The following is a 25,311-nucleotide window of genomic DNA, read 5'->3' as shown; positions in this document are numbered from 1 at the left end:
GGACGGATTTAGGATTTCCACTCTGAAGTCTGTTTACGAAAGAAAGACAAAATAATAAAAAAAAAATGACAAAAATTCCATCGATTATATTCATCTAACCATTAAATGTACATTTTTAACAACAATATTTTTAACTATTATAAATTCGATGTTTCTTAAAATTTTCAAAGTCTTCGATGATAACATCTATATAAATATTTATAGCAGTTTCTCTTTTAATATATATCATCAATGCATTCGAGAGAAAAATATATTTCATTTTGTTCTGAAACCTAGATTTGATTTATATTCATAACTAGGAATGATCGTTCTGTAGTAGCCGTAGAAACTGAAATAATAAACATAAACACGATCAATCTAAAAACAAGGTCGTATATAGTAATTATTTTAATCTTCAACGACCATTGATGCAACTCAAAAATAGATTATATATTTTTGTAGTCTAACCCTTTGACTACATTATTCTTGTAACGTTTCAAACACATCTCTATTCGCTTCTTTTCGTCACTAATAAAATCTCGTGAATAAAACTTTCAACCAATTTTCATATGGCAAAAACTTGTGTGAGACGGTATCACGAGTCGTATTTTTTGAGACAGATCTCTTATTTGGGTCACCAATGAAAAAGTATTACTTTTTATGATAAGAATATTACTTTTTATTGCGAATATCGGTAAGGTTAACATGTCTCACAGATAAAGATTCGTGGGATCATCTCACAAGAGACCTACTCTTTTCATATATCCTGATATCTCAAAGAAACATATGCATTTTGAGGATTTAAGGCAAAACTAAGTACGAGTAACTTTATCTCATCTTTATTGAAACGTACATTAATCTAGTGTATTTGTAAATCTATCACATAATAAAAAAGTATACCCGATAATGATACTCAAGGGTGAAATTGCCTTGATGATAACGGGCTCGACCTCGTTTATCAACATGCTAAGTATTAAATCAAAAACATCAATTTTACGCGCCATGCAAAAAGACTTCTTTTCCAAGTAAATCATCACATTTTTCATCCATCAAGAGCAATTTTTTTTAGATGACACTAACTCAATCGCATTCAGAATATCTATAACTAAATATAAAGATGATGATACCCCCATAAGAGTCCGAGTCATCATTGACCCTGTTTATTACTTGGATAGCCTAGATCAGAGCCAATATGCCAGTCACTTTCCTCAAGACCCGGGCACTTCTTCTCTTCCCGGGTGATCGCCCAATAGCCCGGACCCTCAGACAAATGCCCGAGTACCTTACCACTCAGGCCACCTCGAGAATTGCACCACACTCGAGTATGATTGGTACATGCCGTCTAATCTATCAGAACCACTTGGTCTTGGAGTGTCATAAAAGTCATCAGAAGCTATAGTATGGGCAACCGACTTGCCATACTTAGTAGGTGGCACGAGAATCGAGGTACCTACCTCATTTTCTACTATAAATAGTAGGTATACTTCTCATTTAATGATTCTGAAATCTTTGAACTTTTAAGCACTCACATATATTCTCTCATATATTTGCTTGTGTTTATCTTCAACCTGATGACTTAAGCATCAGAGTGGCTACGCCGGACACTCCTCCGACGCCCATTCACGAGTTACTTTCTTGTTTGCAGGTGTTAATTCAAGCCATTACTTTCCCTCAAATTCCTAACATTAAAAATTACTGATTCGATCCGTTGGAGCTCCTTACCCGGCTCACCAATTTCAGCGTGATCACATCAGATGAGATAAATAATTGTTAAATAATAAATTTTGCCATATTTTTATTAAAGTTTAATTAACAATATATTTATATTTCCATTATTTTGTACATATAAATATAAAAACACAAAGATCACTACTAATAGATGACACATATATATAGGAGCATGGGTTGGGTCTTGTCACCAGGGCCGATCCTAACAATATTTGGGACTGAGTCTAACTTTTAAAAACAGAAATCTGAATCATAATGTGTATTCATATTTTTTTTAGTTCCATAGAAATTTTTCAAATTAAATCAATACGTTAAAGACAATATAAAAAACTAAATGAATAAAAATATCAAACATGTCCAAAATGATCACTAAAAAATAACTCGCATAACAGTTTTAGAGCTAAAAATACTAATCAAGTCTGTATAAAACAGAAAATACACTACACATTGAAAGCCGGATAAGCATTACATCCACCAAAATTTCAGTCAAAAGCGTAGATTATAGATACCACATAAAGCCCCGAAGAAAGTAAAAAACTACAATAAAAAATTAGAAGCCCGAACAAAGCAAATACGAGAAAATAGACTTACAGCTCCTCACGAGTCTTTCAATCAAACCTAGAGACGACGCAACGACTGGAGTCGATTAGGGCTTATCTGCAGATGAATATTGGGGAAGATTGAGGAATAAATTGATAACAGGCTAAGTAAGTTCCATTTAATAAATACTTAGTTTTGGGCTATCTAGTAACTAGTATTATATATAATAATTTTTAAAAAAAATTTTTGGGCCCCAAAAACGAGATGGGCCTGAGTCATTGGACTCATTCGCCTCTTAATAAGCACGGCCCTGCTTGTCACCCAACCTGCACCCATTAAGATCCAAAAGCTAATACTCTCACTCGACTCAAGACCCACTTTTCACATCAATACCTGCCCCAAACAAACCGGGTATGGGTCTAACATGCACTTTCACATCAATACCTGCCCCAAACAAACCGGGTATGGGTCTAACATGCACCTTAAGCAGTGCGTGCTAAAATTCATTTAAAAAAAAACCGAAAATTTGTATTATACAACATGGGCTTGGACTGGGCCTTGTGAAATACAAGACAAGCACCGTATTTGAACCCGAAGCAGAAGGGTTAGGATGAATAGGAATATAAAATAATTCCGTTCTCCATGCTTCTCTAATTAGTTCAAAAAATAAATATATTATAATGTATAATTTGACAAAATTTAATTTTCGAACTTTCTAAGACATTGCCCAGTCCAAAATACTGAAATAGTATAATTTTTTATACTAAGACATTGTCCGGTCTCATGAATCGTATTTTGTGAGACATATCTTTTATTTGGGTCATCCATGAAAAAATATTACTTTTTATGCTAAGAATATAATTTTTTATTGTGAATATCGGTAGGATTGACTCATCTCACAGATAAAGATTCGTGAGACCGTCTCACAAGAAACCTACTCATAAAGATTTGCGAAATCGACTTAGAAGAGATTTATTATATTATTATTATTGTATGTCAGATTATATTACTAAGTATTTTCACAAATTATTAGTATGATAAGAATGGGTTTGTTTGTTTGTTTGTTTTTTTTTAATAATAAAAAAAAAGGATAGCACAGGTTGGTTTATGCCTTTATGGATTGAATTTAAACATTTTTGTCATTTAAAAATTTGTGCGGGGATGTCAGTTAGGCCATGCTAAGTCGATCCTCCCGTAAACAGCAAGTACCCGAGGGGATAGGGTGTCACGTGCCAGTCTTTAATTGGACATGTGGTCCAATTAAACCGACGTCTATTTTATTGATTTAATTTTTTATTATTTGAAAAAAAATAAAAAATCAAATTTCTCATTTACAAACTTCTCTACGAAGATAAGGTAACTCCATCGTCATAACGTAGATCGTCCAAAACATTTTCAATAAAATTTATTATTATCTTATCCATTGATAATATGTCACAGCTCGATCCGTAACATATATAAAATAAAAAATAATATTTTAATATTAAAAAATAATATTTTTCATAAGTCGTGTCAGAAAAAAGTTTTGTCCCATAAAATTATTCCGTAGGACGATATCATGATAATTTTTGTGTACATGCAATGATGCTCATTCAAATAATACTTATGATTTTGAAATTTTATGTAAAAACTAGAATGTCATATGTTATATAGTTTCATTTTTATTTTTGAAAAAAATATTTCATACACTACTATATAATCATAACGAATTACTTTTAAATAAATAATCTAATAATAATATAATTCATATTAATTCTACTGGTTGCTATCGTAGAGAATGTGTTTTGAATCAAATGATTGATAATTAGATATATGATAGTCTCATTAGTCTACTGTGGATAATGAAATATTTATAACAGTCGATAATGAAGTTATTGTACAAATATTTCAAAACATGAAAACTCGAAAAAATCAAATATTCTTGTGATGCTTAATTTATATATTAATTATACTATGTTGTTGTCTACAATTAACTAAGATTCTAACTTCGCACATGACCGCATCGATGTTATATCAATTGTACATAAGAAAAAAGACTAAAATTACAGAAAATATAAAATAAAAAAACTAAAAAGTAAAATTTGACAACATAGATGATCAAATTTTCAAAAGACAAATATACATTACCAAAATGTAAATTTCCCCGATAATTTCAATATTTGAAGTATAATAGGCAACGGTTGTCTCATTGATGAGATGATGAATGATACATAATATAAGAATGATAAATCAATATACTTCAAACTAAACAATGACACATGACTTCAAAATAATATTCCTTTGTTGAACTTGAGTCACGTACAAAACAAATACGACTAATTTTAATATGTTATCCACCGCATCATACAAGCGTATAAAACCACATTTGCTCACCTTTAGCTCATGCAACAACCCTCGAAATGTTAATTTTTGGTCAAGGTGGATGGTTAGTTAACATTTTAGCTTCAAATTTGGTTACATTCTGTTTTTAATACATGTATTCTGCTTTTCATTTCGGAGACGAATTCAGAATTCCAGGTAGAGATTTTATAAGATTATGGCATTCAATGATTCATGCTAGTAATAACTAATAAGAATTAGATAAACCATTTTGAGATCGAGATTGAAATTCAACAAATTTAGAACAATCTCATACCTAATTTTTTTAGAAATCGACTCGTTTATGTAGGATGTCAAATATTATCCGACCTGGCAACCCAGTCCTAACCCACTCGAAAAATACTAGGTAAGGGTTATGGTTTTCGAGTTCGGTTTAGATTGGGTCGGACACAAAAGTTGGACCCATTTTTTTTTTTTTTTTTTGTGTTGGATTGAGTTCAGACTGACCTGAATTAAGAGTTAGTTCACCCTTCAACTCAAACCCACCGACTTGTTCAGAGAATTTTTGTGTGTGTATATTTTGTGTGTGTATATACACACACATACACACACACACACATATATATATATAAATAAAATATCATGCACGGTGAAAATTGCAACCAACCCGACCTATTTAGATAATCATATTGTTAAAATAAAAAATAATGTATTAATGTAGCATAACAAAAAAATAAATCGGGTTGGTCATGTTGGCTAAGTTGTTTCGGGTTCAGATTTAGAGTTTTCAGGTTTTGAGTCGGGTTTTGGTCAATAATTTTTTGCAGTGTTCTAAAAATCCTGCTTAAGCGTGAAGCTCGACAAAAACGCCTCGCTCCGGAGAAAAGCGGAAAAAAGCGGTTAAACTGTAGTTTGACCGAATTAAGCGGAATTAAAGTGTTTAATTAAGTGTATTTAAGCACAATTAATCGCATCTATTTATTTTTAAATTTTTTTATTTGAAGATATGTCTTTTTATTTTTAAATAATAAATTAGGTTTATAATTTAGATGTTTATTTTTTAATTTTAATTATGATTAAGCATGTCTGATAATGATTCGACAAATATTTTGCATTTTTTTAATGTGTTCTAGTTACAAAAACAAATAAATATTGCAATTTTGTGATTTTTGCTTTTATAAATATGATAATTAATGTATCAGACTTAAATTTATCATATTTATGTAGTATTTTATCTATTTATTGGTTTGAGATAATTACAATTATACTAAAAATAAAAAATATTTTTTCACACTTAAGCATGTACTAATCTCACTTAAACTTTGAAAAACTTGAAACTCGACATCCGCACTTCAGGACGATTCACGTTTTTTAAAACCTTGATTTTTTGTAATACTTTTGTTTCAATCCGAACCGAACGGAATGTACACCCCCTAATATAATATTTGTAGCATTAATTGAGGTTGGTTGTCTATAATGAAGAGGAATGGGGAGCAAGCGTGCAAAGGTAATTGGCAGCTAATAATGATTCCCTTGCAACAAAGCGTACGTCAAGTTAATGTGAATACTAAATTTAATATTATTCCAATTTTAAAAAATAATATTATTATACACAACACATGTGTATCCACAAAAATTCACAACTTGCTTTGAATTTCAGGTCTTACATTTTAAAAAAAGCCTTACCTAGTAAAATATTTGTAACTCAAATTTCTAATCTTATATAATCGAAATTTTAGAATGAGTAGGTCTCTTGTGAGATGGTCTCACGAATCTTTATCTGTGAGATGAGTCAATCCTACCGATATTCACAATAAAAATTAATACTCTTAGCATAAAAAGTAATACTTTTTTATTGATGAACCAAATAAGAGATCTGTATCACAAAATATGATCCGTGAGACCGCCCGCCTCACACGAGCTTTTGCCTTTTATAATACTATGTATATCATAATTAAAATAGAAATAGCAATAAAATAAAATGGTTTGACTAATAATTAAGACAAAAATTTGTGTGAGACGGTCTCACGGGTCGTATTTTATGAGAAGAATATTTTAGTTGAGTCATCCATGAAAAAGTATCACTTTTTATGCTAAGAGTATAACTTTTTATTGTGAATATAGATAGGGTTAATCCGTCTCACAGATAAAGATTCGTGAAACTTTTTCACATATAAAGATTCGTGAGACTATCTCACAATATATCTATTCAATTAATTAATAAAATAAAAGGAGAGTGGATTAGAATAAAGGGGAGTGGTTATGATGAGAGTCCGAGTCAGTCACCACCCGGCAAAACAAGTTCAATTGCTGCTTTCTTGTCCCCTCACGAATTATCAATATTCCAACTCCTTGTTTTTCTCTGTCCCCCCCACCCCCCTCCTTTATTTCTTATTTTTTTTTATGTATAAAATATACAAAATCAGCTACTTAAATATATTAATAAAAAATTATAGTATTATTTTTCGGCATTCTTTTCGTCGGTCGAGTTAAGATTTTTTTTATAAGTTTTCTTTGAAATTGTATAACTGAACTTTAAGATTTCAAGATGAGATAAAAGAGATAATCCATGTATCCGTCACTTGCCTTTTTTTTTAAATCAAATATAAAAATTATGACAAGTTAAAGTAAGTCAGTCTCAAAATTACCCGGGCGATGAGTTGACTATATTCAGGGACGGAACTATATTTGACCCGTCCTAGGCTTTAGCCCAGTCCAATTTTTTTTTACAAGTAGTTATAGAGATTCGAGCCAATTCTAATTTTTTTTGGTAAAAATATATAGAGATTTAAGCACAGTCTAATTTTTTTAAAAGATATCACGGTACAAATAACTCATAAAAGTTAATATCTAAAATACCTATTTAACATTCACAGTGAATAATGTAGAATTTCGATATTTCAAAAGGAGTTTGGTGCAAATAACTCATAAAAGTGATAAATTTATTTTATCAATTATTTTATTTAATAAAATTTAATTTTGAAAGTACATTTAAAATATATTAAAACTAGTTTTAAAATGTAAATTTTGAATCTAAATGAAACTTGTCTTATATTACACAGGTTAAATATTAATTTAAATAATATATAAATTTTGAAAAATGCTATTGATTAAACTTATTTTTTGAAAATTAACTCTCCTATTTCGAATACATTAGGAACAATAGGTTTTTTTTTTTTAAAAAAACAATGCCATTTTTCTAACTATTTTCATATTAATATCTCATATTTGATACATATATATATATATATATATATATAAATTAACTTATTATATTAAGTTTAAGTCCACCTCAACTTTAATTTCTGGATCCGTCCCTGACTATATTCATAATTAACATGAAAAAGTTATATTAATAACGTAAAAAATAACAATTTTTCATGATTTGAGACGGGTCAAATATCTATATTATAAAATCGACTCTGAGATATATTAATTTTTATGAAAAATCTTATACTTGTAAATCCAAATGAAATATTCATATATGCATTCTCAATTAGTTTGCAACTACGAACAATATCGACATTTTTGGCTGTCACGTGTTAAAACAAAAATGAAAACTACAAATACACGTGATCCTTTGACAAATTAGAAGTAGATGTAAATAGGCATCATGAACTCAACCTTTTTCCGAGAACTTATTTTCCCTCACAGCTTCTTGTGGAGAACTTAAATCCAACCGATTTCTAGTTTTGTGAGTGTAGAACCTCTCTAAACTTATAAACTACTTCACACACACGTGTGTGTGAGTATATATATATATATATTATATATATTTATAGAATGATAAATAAGTGTAATATTATCTACTGTAGGAGAAGTCGACCCATGCAACAATCAATTCTAGGTGATTTAAGCTTAAAAAATTGCATATCAAAAGGCTACATTTTAAGATGAAGATACTCCATAATTCATTCTAGATATATCTTGTTAAGAATGGCATATTCGCCATTTTTACAATTTATTATCTTTATTTAGGCAAAAACATGTGTAATGGTCTCACATGTCATATTTTGTGAGACATATATCTTATATTGGTCATCCATGAAAAGTACTACTCTTTATGTTAAGAGTATTAATTTTTATTGTGAATATCGGTAGAGTCGACCTGTCTCACATATAAAGATTCGTGAAACCGTCTCCACAAGAGACCTACTCCATTATTTATATAAGACGAAATCCTCAGCTATATTTTTGTGCTCCAAACCGTACTCACATTTTGTTCAAACAAGTTCCGTTTGCACAAATTATTAAAAATTAAACATATTTAACATTATGAATGAACAATATATAATTAATCATTGATAAACAATTCTATTAATCTATTTTTAAAATAATATATTGACGGTTTTTAATAAAAATAGATGAAAATGATTAATTATATTTTGTTTTTCATGGTATTTAGTACTTTTAATTTTAAATAATTTATATAAACAAAACTCGTTTAAATAAAATATATGTGATTTAAAATACTGAATATAACATATGATTTCGTCCTATTTACCACCAAAAAAACATTAGCATGTACAGGGAAAAAAACAGAAGCAATTATTTTACTTCGACGGCCGCGATTAACTGGCAGCAACCAATCCCAGTCGTTGATCAGACTATGTCAGAAAATACAAACGAGGGGCACTTTCGTAGTTTCACTGTGATTCTGCGCTTTGAGTTTCTTGGCCGAATAAAAAAAACAAAGCTCCCCCTCATGTTTTTGTTCTTGGCTTTTTCTACTAGATGGAGGGACCTTGAGAAATTCTCTCAGCTTTGCGTTCCCTGCTTTTCATACAGTTATTCGAAATTCTCGATCATAATCTGTTTCTAAGCTGCGTTGTGAGTCCCTGGCGCTTCGATATCCGGTTTTCTGTTATGTATTTTTGTTGTTATGCAAATGTAACTTTTCCGTTTTCTTTTTGTTTGATTTGGGTTAGGTGTGCTGAAAATTGAGCTGAGATCTAGTAATCCTGGGTGTATGGTTTATGTTTGTTCTTAATAATTAGCATGTGTTTTATGGGAGCCGAAATGTGGATCTTCTTTGATTTTATGTTGGTTAAAGTTCTCTGCGTTTTGTAATTTTGTTTCTTTATTTTATTATCTGTGTTAGTGTTTCTCTTGCTGTGAGGTTGTGAAGCCAGAAATTTGGCGTACAGATGGACCAAAAACTATTGAAGTTTAGGATTTGAAATCTTTTTTTTTTTTTTTTTTGCATATTTAATAAGCATAAATATATAAATCTACGAGAAAATTGAAAAGAAGGGACATAAAAATTTAATACAGAAGGGAGACAATGGCCCTGTAACCCCTTTTGCTTGGCCACTCTTTCTTGTAGGCTATGATTTCTGCTGTTTATATTTTCGTTTTTATCTATCAATTTTTCCTTGCAAAACTTAAAGAGTAATACTTTGATGAAAAGTTTTACATGTATTTTTTTGAATCTTGTGTTGCTATCGATTTCCCACCTGAATGCAGTTCCTCTTGTTTGTCAAACAAAATGAGAAGAAAACAGTGTGTTGCCTTTTCGTCTGCGAACCTTTTTCTGCTTTGGCGACTGGATATTTTTAAAATTTGTGAGCTGTTTGTGTTTTGAATCTTTTTATTGAACTGTTTGTTCGCATAGTATACTTTAATTATTGGTTTTAAAAAGCATTTTCTTGTTTACATAACATACACATGAAACAATTGTTTCCCAGATCCCTGTGGTAAAGTGTCAAGATTTTGCCAGATGATAGGTCTTCGGAGTTCGGTTATTTGAATCAATAAAGTGTGACAACTGAACAGTTGTTGTGTTGCAGATTTACACAACATCATAAAAAAGTTTCGATTTTATGTCTCCACCATTGTTGGGCAGTGAGGATCAAAGTCATTGTAATGTTTCTTTGATGGCTTCTTCAGCATCAACTGAATCTATCTCTCAGAATGGCCTGGGGTTGAAAGAGCGCAATTACCTGGGACTGACTGATTGTTCCTCGGTGGACAGCTCTGCAGTTTCTGATGTAACCCAGGAAACCAAGAAGAATTTAACTCTGAAGGCGACAGAATTGAGGCTTGGTCTTCCTGGATCACAATCCCCCGAACGAGATTCAGACATTAACCTGACCAGCATGGGGAAGCTTGATGAAAAGCAATTATTTCCTTTAGTTCCGTCGAAGGATGGGGTCTGCTCATTGTCACAAAAAATAGTTGTTTCTGGGAGTAAAAGAGGATTCTGTGACACTGCCAATGAATTATCAGAATCGAAAAGTTCCTTGTTTGGTGTGGGAAATTGGATGTTCAATCCTGCAGGTTCTGATTCTGGACACTCAAAATTAGCTGGTAATACTGGGACAAATGTTATGCCAGATATACCTGCAAAAACATCCAAGGAATGCAATAAGAAGGTTATTGACTCTAACACCAACAGTGCACCTGCTGCTAAGTAAGTGCTAAAATTTCACGGGGAAAGTTTAGGAAATGATTTAGATAATTATGGTTGAGTGAGGTGGTTTTATTCAATGGTGCTTGTCTCTGTTATTGTCATGTCGTGTTGCAGGGCACAGGTTGTTGGTTGGCCTCCTATCAGATCTTATAGGAAGAATACTTTGACCACAACCTCAAAGAACAATGATGAGGTTGATGGTAAACCAGGACCTGGTGCTTTATTTGTCAAGGTCAGCATGGCTACTGCTCCTTATCTGAGAAAAGTGGATCTGAGAACATATTCCTCCTATCAAGAACTTTCCACTGGATTGGAGAAAATGTTCGGTTGTTTCACCATAGGTAAGCTGTTAATTCAGTGTAGGTTCTTTCTTTAGCCTTTACAGGTTCTAGGAGAGTATTCTTGTTTCAGGACAATGTGGGTCCAATGGAACCCCAAGTAAGGAGATGCTGAATGAGAGTAAGTTGAAGGATCTTCTGCATGGACCAGATTATGTGCTGACATATGAGGACAAGGATGGTGATTGGATGCTTGTTGGAGATGTGCCATGGGAGTAAGCTTACTTTTCTGCATTTATATGTATGAAATTTATTGTGTTTTGCAGGTTTTTTTTTTTAATAAATGGAAGATGAGTGAGTAGGGATGACAATGAGTTTGGGTCTAGTCCATACCCCACCCGGCGTGATTGGGGCCAGTATGGGTCCGAAAAAATGGGCCTTGGGTCCCGTACAACTGTTACATTTTGGGTCCTTAGGGGTACGGGTTGGGTCCGTTCTGTACCCTATCCGTCAGGGTTTTAATACTAATATATATATATGTATGTGTGTGTATAATATATCAGAGCACCCTAAATATAATGTCCATTTAACACCCCTCTCCATTGTGAGTGTGCATTATAATGCCCACTTACAAGAGAGAGAAGAGTTCAAATGTTTGAACGTCACTCTCTCATTTTTTTATTTTTGTAATTGGCAGGCGCCACAAAACGAGTGGGGCAGCCGCCCCATGCGGGCCCCATGCATTTTGGATTAATTTTTTTTATTTTTCTTTCTCATGCGGGCCCATGCGTATTTGAAATAAATTTTTTTTGTTAATTTTATTAATTTTTCCTTTTTCTTATGGGTTGGATTTGTTTTTTTTTTTTAATTTTTTGTTTGTTTTCATTTATAACTAAATTTCTATTTTTTATTTTTTTAAATATTTAATTAAATTCCAATTAAATTATAAAAAATCAAAAAAAAATTTTAACGGCTATTTAACGGCTATTTAACGGCTAGTTTCAATTCTCTTCTATAAATACCCACAGATATGTAAACATATTTTCATTCCAACTCACTACACTCTCCAATTCTACTCTCTAATATTCTCATATCTATTTTTTTTAAAGTTTCAAAAATCTTATTTTCTATCCGAAATGGATGAAAATAATAAGACATTTTTTACAAATTTCTTGAATTCTAGAAACAACCCGCAAGAATATCCATCTTCTCAAAATCCACAATATACCTAAGTTTTTCGTACGCAAAGCTCAACATATCTTCGTTACTGTGACCACTTCGATATGAACTGTAAATACTATTATAATTTGCGTTGAATCGATATACCTTCTTTTGGATTGTATTGTGCCAATGTGACCGTATGACATTTGCACTTCTGGTGTTTCAACATGTGGGACGATTCTCATTGTAGTAGCTTGCAACACGTCCCCAAAAAGCATCCGCCTATTGATCATTGCCGATTATTGGATCATCGCTGATAGTGACAAAACTTCTCGCTAAGACCTCGCCTTCAATCTTTGTCCAACTTGAACGCTTTCTTGAACCCTAGACATTTGAAACCGCTTTTTCTAAATTGACCACCTCAATTGGGGATTCACGATCGGAAAGTTGCGTCTCCGGGACAAAACTCAGAGTTGCAGGTTCATTCGACATCGGAGATGTGAAAGGCATAACATTTGTGTGCGGGGTACTATATCCATGAACAACCGGCGGCGTGAAATACGGATGACTCATGTTTTGCCAATATTCGACTCGAAGCGGTTGATATGGACCTCGAGGGAAATAATTCAGATGATTCATAGAATTTCCAAAACCTTGAAGATTTTGGGGGAGGAAACATCATATTTGGAAATTGATGTGGTTATTGATAATTTTTGGATTTTGGGAATATGGATATTCTTGCGGGTTGTTTGTAGAATTCAAGAAATTTGTAAAAAATGCCTTATTATTTTCATCCATTTCGGATAGAAAATAAGATTTTTGAAACTTAAAAAAAATAGATGGGATAATATTAGAGATTAGAATTGGAGAGTATAGTGAGTTGGAATGAAAATATGTGTACACATTTGTGGGTATTTATAGAAGAGAATTGAAACCAGTCGTTACAAATTTTTTGAATTTTTTATAATTTAATTCGAATTTAATTAAATATTTTAAAAAAATAGAAATTGAAAATTTACAACGGTTATAAATGATTTTTTTTTTTTAAAAAACAAATCCAACCATTAAGAAAAAATTAAAAAATTAACAAAAAAAAGTGTATTTCAAATACACGTGGGCCCGCGTGAAAAAGAAAAATAAAAAAAATTTAATCCAAAAAGCCGTCCCGCGCGTTTTGTGGCTCATGCAATTGCAAAAATTTTAAAAAAAATGAGAGAGGGGCGTTCAAATGTTTTGAATGCCCTCTCTCTAATGGCCACTTACAATTGAGAGGAGTGTTAAATGGGCATTATAACACCCCATTGTGGGTGCTCTTAGTAATGTAGCAGACTAACAGTGCTTTTTTATATTTGTAAAGTCCAAAGTTATGCGGATGATAAATATATTTTTAATTATACTTTAACAATAATATATAAAACAATGTCATTTAACAAAATTTTCTCATTCTTTATGTTTATTTATATATAAAAATTAAGACAATATTTGGTGATGAGAAAGAACTTCATGAAGAATGTTTTAAATAATTAATTTGACTGCGTTAATTTTGTTATAAGTCTTAATTTGAACTACTTTATTTATTTTTTGTTGTGATTATGTTAATTAAAATCTGAATATGTCAAAACATAGTATAAATATAATTCTTTGGTGGGTCTAACATGTCCAACCTGTTAAATTCGGGTACGGGTTTAAGTTTAATGGGTCGGGTCGGGTCGGGTAGGGTAGATATGTATCCTTAAAAGCATTAATGGGCCAGGTCTTGGGTCCTAGTGGTACCGACCCATTACAATCCCTGAGTAACACTAAGTAACTCTACGCTATTGGTACTGAAATGGAAAAAAGTATCAAGTCGACACAACCATCAAATAAAAAATTACAGAGTTTTCCTTTGTTTGCTAACTAGACATGCTACAAAACTGCGATAGTTGTCCTAATATCCATATGCCATGGAGTTTGTTCTTACATGCCTCCTGCTTATTCTTTATTTTCTGCATGTTGGAAAGAACAAATACTTGCCTTCTGTTACAGCTATACTGGTGTTGAATAACATCCTTAAAAGATACCTTGCATTCCCGCACTAGCATAGTACATTGCAATGACTAAGAACTCATTTTCTTCTTCATAAGCCTGGATCCAAATACATTGGTCTTCTCCATAAGCCTGCGACCAAGTACGATGGTAATTGGCTGAGTGTCATCAACCATAACAATGTTTGATTTCAGTCGTCAAAATCAATTTATTTAAGATTTGTGAACACTGAGTGAGAAGTTTGACAGGAATCATGAGTATCTGCTTGTGGCAATTACTACCAGAATTAATTCATGCCAAGGAAACTACTCTGTGTACTTCGTGGCTGTTCTCTCGGTTTAATTGAAGCTCTGTCCATGTTCATGGTTATATAGGTTATGTCTGCTATCAAGGATTTTACCAACCTGCAGCAAAATGAAATGCAACGCCACTTGAATTTTTTGCACTAAAAGTTAAATATTTGATCTGCTGAATGCAAGGCCATAAATTCCAGAAGTCAGAAGTTTTTCGAGATCTGATATTTTTTATTTTTACTTTGTTTGTAAAATGTGATACTTCAATGCATCAATAATAATCATTGGTGACATGAGACAAATATCTGCAAAAAAATGACATAATGTTACATCTTGAAGGAATTTTTTTAGATTGGCGATGGCTAAAATTTTAACCTCACTCCCGTGCATCTACTCATTCAGCCAGAAAAACTTCCATATCTTCCAGAATTGGTTTGTTTTATCTTTCAACTGCATACTTTTGTGAGAACATTTGATTAATGGCTTGACTGTTAGCATTATCCATTTTAACTTGCATGAATTGTTCTCATATATTATACATTATGCACCCCAATTTTTTCATGGTATTGACAACTGTTACTGTTTTAGGATGTTCATCATTTCTTGCAAGAGACTCAAAATCATGAAAGGCTCTGATGCTATTGGTTTGGGTGAGAAATTTTTGTTTCTGTCATCGGTTTTTAGAAGGGAACAAACTATTTGAAACATTGGTTTTCTGTTCCACTCTGGATGCATTTAGGACTGTAAACATGATTCGTTCACTCTACAGCTCCCCGGACCATGGAAAAATCTAAAAGCCCAAACTAGCATCCGACCATGGCTGATTGCTGCTTTCTGTCTTCACAATTGATGGTGGAATACCAACCCAAAAGGACAAACAGAAAGAAGCAGTCGAATGCTTTAACTCGATGCAATGATATGTTTGGTATTGCTTGTATTCTCATGTGTTCTTGCGTGCGTTGTGTCTCCGACAACTTCATGTTATATTTGTACTGTTTCCTTCCCCTCTTCGTCAGCCCCTTTAGCAACACTGTGTCAAATTGTTTGAAAAACTAAGTTGCATGTGTGTGTTCTGTATGAACGAATTTGATGTTTGATGTGTCAGGTTGGAATAACTTGTAAAAATGTTACAGGTAATGAACTGTGGTCTACTATGTGTTTGTTATAATTATGATTCCAGTTGAACTTTGGAAATTTACATAATTTCCATATTTCTAAGTCTATTTTTAATCAAAATAAATTATATATAGTGGGGTGGTATGTTTTTTTAAATCAAAATAAATGATTTAAAGTGGGGCCGAAATAAATATTTTTTTTTGAAAAAAACAATATATTTTATTGATGATAGTGGTTGATAGAATGATTATTGATTGTTTAATTTATATTTAACTAATATATGAAATAATATGTAATTAATTATACAACATAATTTTTGTATAATTATCAATTCTTTTATTATTTATATCACAAATATGCATTCTTCGATTATCTTATACCACGTACAACATAATATCTATACACAGAATATAAATGTTTCTAAATTTTCTATGGAATTATCAATTATTATTAATTAATCTATATAATATACATCCTAATGCCGAGAGGCGAGGGTGCTTAGAATAATCGCTTTTGGTACTCAACATTCATATTTGATATGAAAATCTCATTTCATACATTTACTAGTAATTTTATTATCGCTAAATATTTTTTTTCAGAACCATTTTTCTCAATTAACTAATCCGAATAGGATAAATCACAATTAATTTATTTATATATTATTTTAGATTAATATTTATGTATGACCGAACGCTTGCCGTTTTACTAAAAGTTATAGCTCGTGATAATAGTGCAACTCAAATCTTTTAAATCGCACAGCAGCTCAAGCACCACGGTTCGATCGCTCTACCAAGCAAGGACAATTATTGCATCCAACAATCTCCCTCCCAATAATTGCACTCATTGCAATCAATGAGAATCGAACCCGTGACATTGGCTCTGATACCAATTGTAGGACCGAGCGCTTGTCGCTTTACCAAAAGCTATAGCTAGTAGTAATGGTGCAACTCAAATCTTTTAAACCGCACAGCAACTCAAGCATTAAGGTTCGATAGCTCTAACAGACAAAGACAATTATTCTATCCAATAATTTATAATCGAATTGAAGATCATTATTTTGTAAAAGAAATCATGACTAACTCTATTATTTAGAATTAAAAAATTAAAAATAATCATATGATATTTGAGTAGGTAACTTTTGACATGAAATGAGTTGATTCGATCCATATTTGAGCGAAAAATAATATTTTTGACATAAAAATTAATATTTTTTATACGTGTGATCAGGACCAGAGTTTCGCGCTCAAAAACTATTCGACCCGCACACAGAAAATACTCCTGAGACGTTAGTGTTTGTTACAATATTTACAGATTAACTGTTTTTCAGGGTAAACGCAGCACGGGATGTGGAAGAACGCTTTGGCTTGTTTTCGGAGATGTTATTTCATATTAAACCCAATGATTTTGTATATGCACGCGTGATTTCGGTTTGTGATTATAAACACGGTGTTCAAAGTACACGGGCTTGCTTTGAAAACAGGTTTCGAGGGTTGGATTTACGTGTGGTGCGGTAATGCTTTGGTGGCAATGTATTGGAAGAATGGTTCCAATTCGGGTGCTGAGGCTTGTAACGTATTCGAAGAAATTGACACTCTCAATCTTGTTACCTATAATTCAATGATTGCAGGGTTTGGAATGCATGGACAAATTGATAAAGCCATTTCTTTGTTTAGAAGAATGTTTCGTGTTGGTATTGGTTTTGATCGCACCATGTTCTTGAGCTTAAATTCTTCCTTGTGTGGACTTGATATTATTATGGGGTCCTTGTGTTGCTGGCAATTGCATTGTATTGGCCTGAAAATAGGCTTGGGACTGGATGTTGGGATTGCGACTGCTTTAATAAAAGCTTATTCCAGTGTAGTTGGAGAGGTTAGTGATTGTTATATGTTGTTCTTGGAGACAACTGGTTTGCATCGGGATGTTGTTTTATGGACTGGAATCATGACAATATTTTTCTGATAGGGCCCCAAGCTCTTCTCCTTTACAATCAGATGAGTGGGGAGGACTTGAGTCCAGATTGTTACGTTTTTTTCCATTTTATTGGAGGCTTGTTCGAATCTTGTGACAGAGAGGCATGCCGCAGCCATGCGTTCTCAGGTGATTCAAGTAGGCTTTGTGAATTTTTTAGTGCTCAATAATGCTCTTATTCATGCTTATACTCGATGTGGTTCTATAGATGACGCAAAGCAAGTATTTCACGAAATGCTATTTAGAGATATCATCTCTTGGAATTCAGTGTTGAAGGCTTATGCAGTACATGGTGATGCCGAAGCAGCACTGAATTTCTTTGAACAAATGGATGTTGCGCCAGATGACACGACAATTGTTGCATTGCTCTCGGCGTGCAGCCATGGTGAAAGAAGGAACTGAGATATTCGAAACCATGTTCGAGAAATATGGAGCTCGTTCCTCAACTCGATCATTATGCTTTATAACAAAAATGCCAATGGAATCGGATCTCGTTGTTTGGAGTGCTTTTCTTGGAGCATGCCGAAAACATGAAGAAACTCATATGGCCAACTTAGCATCATCAAAGTTAAAGGAATTGTATCCTGAAAATTCCCTAGGATATGTTATGATCTCAAATATTTATTGCTCAAGCTATACTTTTGATGAAGGAGGTTTGATAAGGAATAAAATGAACCGCTTTGGGGTTAGAAAAGAGATTATCATGGAAAGAGATGCTAACCGGTTCCATCATTTTAAGGATGAAGCTTGCTCTTGCAATAACTACTGGTGCCGGATTTGTTTCGTAACCCTTCGATGAAATTTGAATGCCCCGATACTTTCAGAGATCATACGAGGAGTGTTTAATGCATGTCATGTTTTTGCTACTTAAGTTCCAAACCTGTTATAGGATCCTGTTTTAAGCAATCCCGTCCGATCCGATCTGATCCAGTTTAATATCGATACTAGATTTTGTTCAATGTTAAACCGGACTAAACCCGACTCGATTTCGGATGGATCCGGTCTGGTAAGCTCACCACTCACCAGTGGTGCCACATTTTAGACTAGATGGTGGCGTATAAAATATAACCACCACCAAAAAGCTCTGAATGTCATCAATGGCGGAGGACGCAGCTGTATCGTTTAAACCTTACAGTCTCAGGCACACAATGAGCTCCCACAAACGCGCCGTCTCAAGCGTCAAATTTTCTCCCGACGGCAGCGTCCTCGCCTCCGGTTCCGCCGACAAGACCGCCCGCACCTACCTCGTCTCCTCTCCCACCACCACCCACCACGAATTCCATGGCCATGAGCTCGGGATCTCCGATCTCGACTTCTCCTCCGACAACCGCTTCCTCGCTACCACCTCCGATGACTGCACCATCCGCATCTGGGACGTCACGAGTGGGTCCCACATCAAAATCCCTGACCGGCCACTCCAACTACGTGTTCTGCGTCAACTTTAACCCCCAGTCCAACATGCTGGCCTCGGGTTCATTCGACGAAACCGTCCGCATTTGGGATGTTAAGTCGGGGAAATGCTTGAAGGGTCCTCCCCGCGCATTCCGACCCTGTAACGGCGGTTAATTTCAATTTGGACGGGTCGATTATTGTTTCGAGTAGTTATGACGGGCTTTGCAGGATTTGGGATACTACCACTGGACATTGTATGAAGACTCTCATTGATGATGAGCATCCGCCTGTTAGTTTTGTCAAGTTTTCACCCAACGGGAAATTTATCCTAGTCGGAACTCTGGATAATACTTTGGTGAGCTTCTCTCAATCTTCTGTTGGGAAACTTGGTTCTAAATTTTCTTGATATTAATACTTCAGGTTGTGCTGGGATGAATTTCACATGTAATCAAATCTAATTTTGTTGTTTAAAGAAGTGCATGTTTATATAAAATTAATCGAAATCCGTTGATTTCAAACCTATCAATCTTCCCAAGTGCAACCTTAATTGATTTAGTTGAGATCGAACTGAGTATAACTTGTAAATTTTTTATCTTGGTTAGAACAGGGCACAACTTGATATGTTTGAGGCTTAGAACATATTTCGAGTAACTAAGTGAAGAGAAAACATATTGGCTTGAAGAAAATTACTACTATTTTATTACTTTGTATGTTCCATATTGGTTCATTTTTCTTGGACTGTGGAACCAAGAGTTTATCACCCCCGATTCATACCCTGTCTGCTTAGTGAATATAAAGTTCTGTGCATCCTTTGCAGATTTATTTATTTTCGTGTGAGGTTAAATTTATTCACAGTTGGCAAACAAGCAGGTATGACTCGCCAAGTGTGATGGTATACACATTCTTCCCTCGACTGAGAACTTTTTAAAATTGCTACCCAATATGTAAGACAGAATGTGCGTTCACTCAGTCTTTTGAACCTGCATTGCATTGCATCGATTTTGTCGAGTTCTCTACCGTGTAACATTGAATCTTTTGCTTGCAGCGGCTTTGGAACCTGTCCACCGGCAAATTTCTGAAAACATACACGGGCCATGTCAACTCGAAATACTGCATTTCTTCAACATTCTCCATAACAAATGGGAAGTACATTGTTAGTGGATCTGAGGACAATTGTGTGTACTTGTGGGAGCTCCAGTCCCGGAAAATTGTTCAGAAGCTCGAAGGCCATATGGATGTGGTGTTATCCGTGTCATGCCACCCGACTGAAAATATGATCGCATCTAGCGCTCTTGGAAACGACAAGACGGTCAAGATTTGGACTTAGGCGGAGGATTGATTTAGTTTTGTTGCTAGAATTTTGTAACATAGTTATATCTGGTAAACATTCCTGAATCTAGATTAGAGGAGGAACTGGACAGGGTTGCAAGACTGTAGTGTTCCTGAATAATTATTTATTCAGTTAATGTAAAAATATACTACTAATTCGGTCTTTGTAATTGCAAGGCAACACACGAAATTAATCTATTATTTTAAAATTATGCCAAACAACATTTATTTTATTACACTATTTCATTTATTCTCGATTTTTTTTTTCTCATCATTTTGATCAAACATTCTTTTCTTATCGCATTTCATGAACCAAACGACGTTCAATGTGTTCCTGGGCTGTTGGATAAAATTACAAGGTTTTATATATATATATATATATATATATATATATATAACAAATTCAACACGTGTTCTCCAATCAAGATGAAGTGCGAAATGCAAGACGTTAAAATCGGATCCGATCACAAGCCGTTTACTAAGCTTGTTAACACCAAAGTCGTGTTTTCTGTTTCAACTTTCATGGCTTCCATAACAAAATGGGACTTGAATCTTTCCACGTCGAATTTACTGATCAAAACAACCAGCAGCGGCAGATATGAAGAAGGAAGTGGTGGTGGCTGCGGCCGTGACTACGGCTGCGGCGGTAGTTGGGGCAGCTCTGTTAGCACGGCATTGGAAGCATCGCAGTGAGCGGCGGTTGAGGCATGCGCAGCGAATACTGCGAAAGTTCGCTACAGATTGCGCCACACCTGTCGCGAAGCTTTGGCACATCGCCAATGAATTGGCGTCTGAAATGCAGAGGGCACTAGCCGTTGATATTACGGATGGCGACAGCAGACCCCCACTGCCATTGTTCGTCTCCTATCAGGCACCACTTCCCTCAGGGTAAACAAATTTTAGATTAAAACTAATATAATATTTGTATTTCAAAGTGTTTATAATTTTTAACATCATTAATATACGATATAAATAATATCCATGCGTGACAGGGATGAAAAAGGAACATATTACGGCATATACCTGCGGGGAACAAATTTTGTAATGTTGCGAGCCAAATTAGACGGCAAGAATGAGCCTGTATCTGAACTGCAACGCCAAGAGGTTCAAATTCCTTCTTCTGTAATGGCGGATGCTAATTCTAGCAAGGTATGCCATGTCCCGAATTTTAAGCCTAAAAACTAATGGGATTTCACCCAAGCACTTGATCCTTACTTATCAAACTTGAATTATCAGGAACTACTAGATTTCATCTCCCTTGAGCTGGCGAAATTCGTTTCGATACATGCAAAAGAAGGCGAGGCAAGATCAAGAGAACATAAACTGGGATTTACGGTGTCGTTTCCGGCGGATCAAGCTGCGGCGTTCACCTCTACAATCAACTTTGAATCGAAAGATTTGTCAGTCGACGCCACCGTTGAGTATTCTAATTAGACGGTTCGATTTGATTATCGCAATGGAACGTAATGTATGTCTGCGTGTATATAAATGATCAGGTTGGCAGGGAATTGAGAGACCAAATCAACAAGTCCTTAGAGAAGAACGGTTTAAACATGCAAGTTTTTGCACTCGTAAGTTAGGAATTCAATTCTTGATCCATTTTAGCTGCATTGCAAATATTCGGGTAAAATATTTGGTTGTGTGAGTGGGATATGTAGGTTGATGATACAATTGGAAATTTGGCTGGTGGAAGATACTACAGCAAAGAAAGTGTCGCTGCTGTGACTTTAGGCATGGCAACAGATGTTTCTTACATTGAATCGCCCCAGCAAGCCTCAAAACTCCTAGCACAACAACCGAATTCTTCGGAAACGGTAAGCAAATTCGGAACCAATAATCAAACAATATTCAGACTGAGTGAGCTTAATTCTTGTCAGGTTGTTAACATGCAATGGGGAAACTATACGTCCTCCCATCTTCCATTAACAGAGTTCGACGTCTCCTTGGATGTTGAAAGCACGAATCCGGGACACCGAGTAATATTTAGGAGTTAAATTTTTCCGAAACTACAATATTATTTAATGTTTGTCATAATATTCAATCATATATAGTTGAATTCTTGGTATGCTTTCCAGATTTTTGAGAAGCTTATTTCTGGAATGTACTTGGGAGAGATTGTTAGGAGAGTACTGTTGAAGATGGCTCGGGAAACTGCTTTATTCGGAGACTGTGTGCCACCTAAACTAGCCATTCCTTACTTGTTAAAGTAATACAGAGACTGATAAGTAAATTTGATTATATATTAATGAATTCAAATAATTTAGGGTCGAGACTTCAGGTTTTTTAGAAGTATATATTAAAAATGAAACTCAAGAGTTCTTCATTCAATTGTATTCAGGTCACCTGATATGGCTGCAATGCACCAAGATACATCTGAGGATTATGAAGTAGTGACTGAGAAGCTGAAGGAAGTCTTTGAGGTGCTCTGTTATATGTGTTTCTTTCCTTAGTTTCTTGAATTGTTATTTGATTAAAGGAGTCGCAATCGAGCGGAGTACAATGGCGAGGTCTAACCGCCGAAATTGATATTTAAGATGTTCACGTTGCATATTGGGAGGATGGAATGAGATGAGATTGCTAGAGATATCTTATTAAAAGTAATATTTATACCAACACTAGCTAATATGAGCTGGTTTCAGATAAACGATTCAAGTCCGATGGCTAGGGAAATAGTAGCAGAGGTATGTGACATTGTAGTCGAACGTGGAGCTCGATTGGTCGGAGCTGGAATAGTCGGAATCGTTAAGAAACAGGGCAGACTCGCGAACAAGAGGAGCGTGATAACGATGGAAGGAGGGCTATACGAACATTATCGTATATTTGGAAACTATCTGCACAGCAGTGTGTGGGAAATGCTGGGAAGCGAGCTTTCGGATAATGTGATCATCGAACACTCGCACGGTGGTTCTGGGGCTGGCTCCATTTTCTTGGCTGCTGCGCAAACACAATACACTGCACAGCACTGATGCGTACGATGTTTTTATCGCATGAAATATATTTGACATAATTCATTCGACTTGGCTAAGGTTTACTGTTGTGGTCCCGTTCCCGTATTGAGTTTAGGAATGCGCAAGGAGGTCATTATAGTCTTTTCAGTGAATGTAATTAAAAGGGGGTAAATTGCTAATAAGCCAATTAAGAAGTTTAAGTGGGCTGCTGTAAAAAGCGACACCACTCATGTAAATCTACGTCAGGTCAGTCACCCCCTGTTTGACCACTTTTGGCAAAACCAACTAATTCTATTTTTTTTTTAAAAAAATTTACTAATTCAAAATTAATAAAATATTATAAGAGCTATCGTTTTTCGTTTTATCAAAAATTATAATTGTTAATAATATCACAACTCAAATTTTTTAAAATCGTATAATATCACAAACGTCACATTTCGATTGTTTTACTAAACACGAACAATTATTGTAACCCAACAAATTTAAACTTCGATTACCTAATTTCCATAAAATAATGACATATTATTTTGTACTTATGACAAAAATCTTGTGAAAAGATTTTATTGGTTGATTTTATAAGATCAAAATAAAAATTGATTATTTCAGTCTGTAAATAACCAAAAAAATAATAATTTTTTTTAAAAAAAATCTGGATTTTTCAATTTTTTTATAATTAAGAAAATCACAATCAAGTCAAACTCAAAATCTTATAAAAAAAATATAAATTTATATCGATTTAAACCAATTTTTCAAATTCAAAACCGAACCCATGAAACTGATATTTTTGAAAAAAAATAATCAACTGATTTAATCGAACTGAATTTACGATTTTATTCGGTTCGATCGATTTTTCGGTTAAACCGATGTCTTGCTCACACTTGAACTCAAATCTTTTGACTATCTCTGAATAATTCGACAACCTTTCCTTCCAATAAGTATCTCATTCTTGACTATCTTAAGAGTAACTTTCCAAATTTTAATTTCTTGTTCTTTCAGAAAATATTGATTTTGAGAAATAAAATATAATAGGGCAACCTCGCCATGACTTAGGTCCATCACGAAAAATAAAATAAAATAATTTAATTTATTTATATTAAAAAAAAAACAGATTTTATCAGTTTGGATTGGCATATAAAGGTATCATTATTTTCTATCAAAATTATTAACTTAACTAATTACGCATAAACAAGAGAACGAGTAGATGAGAGAAGAACATGCTGGTTTAGGTGGGATGACACTTCCTCATGACTACCTGCTACTTATATATATACAAGTATATCGATACACGCAATATATACAAGTATATCGATGCACACGTGTATATATGTTCTTTATAGAATTTGGTATTCACATATAAGATAGAAAACTGAATTTGATTATTCTGCCTGAATTTCTGACGAAGTAATTCTTTATTTATAGAACGTTAGTTTTACAAAATTTTGGGATAAATTACTAAGTGATGATCTTGAAACATGAAAGCCTATTTATAACATGTAAACAATAACTTCATAAGATCACAATTTTCATTTATAAAATTTATAAAATGGAGAAAGAAAAAAATACAAAGAACGAAAAAGATGATTCCCTAGACAAACTTCAGAAGATAAAGATAATAAAAATGGGGCCGTTCAATCTTTTTCCTGATCTACGACAGATATTCAAAATCTTCTTGCCCTATTATTCCCCCCAACCACTGTATAAAAGACAAACTTTATAGACTAATGTTAATTAATGTAAAAAATGCCCTTTTTAGTCATTACAATCATAATCAATTTCTTTTTTTTTTTTACCCCGAAAAGCTATCATTTTAAAAAATATATATA

At 33.8% G+C, this 25,311-nt stretch overlaps 2 protein-coding genes and 2 pseudogenes across 3 annotated transcripts; all 4 read left to right on the top strand.

Moving 5' to 3' along the window:
- Positions 1-10,388: 10,388 nt before the first annotated feature.
- On the top strand, positions 10,389-15,907 carry LOC142530822 (auxin-responsive protein IAA9-like). The gene is made up of 5 exons (XM_075636670.1): positions 10,389-10,978; positions 11,093-11,319; positions 11,390-11,531; positions 15,324-15,385; positions 15,505-15,907. Exons 1-5 carry the CDS (start codon positions 10,389-10,391, stop codon positions 15,540-15,542), a joined length of 1,059 nt encoding a protein of 352 aa, XP_075492785.1. The 3' UTR covers positions 15,543-15,907.
- LOC142530677 (pentatricopeptide repeat-containing protein At1g71420-like) lies at positions 15,552-18,740 on the top strand (annotated as a pseudogene).
- Positions 18,741-18,860: 120 nt separating this feature from the next.
- LOC142530823 (COMPASS-like H3K4 histone methylase component WDR5A) lies at positions 18,861-20,693 on the top strand (annotated as a pseudogene).
- Positions 20,694-21,058: 365 nt separating this feature from the next.
- On the top strand, positions 21,059-23,517 carry LOC142530818 (putative hexokinase-like 2 protein). Of its 2 annotated transcripts, XM_075636667.1 has the most exons (9): positions 21,061-21,428; positions 21,533-21,689; positions 21,777-21,956; positions 22,037-22,111; positions 22,199-22,354; positions 22,418-22,516; positions 22,616-22,746; positions 22,879-22,960; positions 23,180-23,517. In XM_075636667.1, exons 1-9 carry the CDS (start codon positions 21,139-21,141, stop codon positions 23,504-23,506), a joined length of 1,497 nt encoding a protein of 498 aa, XP_075492782.1. In that variant the 5' UTR covers positions 21,061-21,138; the 3' UTR covers positions 23,507-23,517. The 2 variants fall into 2 exon arrangements, with proteins under 2 accessions (XP_075492781.1, XP_075492782.1); XM_075636666.1 differs by having other exon boundaries at positions 21,059-21,428; positions 22,199-22,516.
- The last annotated feature ends 1,794 nt before the right edge of the window (positions 23,518-25,311 follow it).

This window comes from Primulina tabacum, chromosome 17 (assembly GCF_025594145.1).
Source record: "Primulina tabacum isolate GXHZ01 chromosome 17, ASM2559414v2, whole genome shotgun sequence".
Lineage (NCBI taxonomy): Eukaryota > Viridiplantae > Streptophyta > Magnoliopsida > Lamiales > Gesneriaceae > Primulina > Primulina tabacum.
This window is presented reverse-complemented; position numbering and strand designations above follow the sequence as displayed.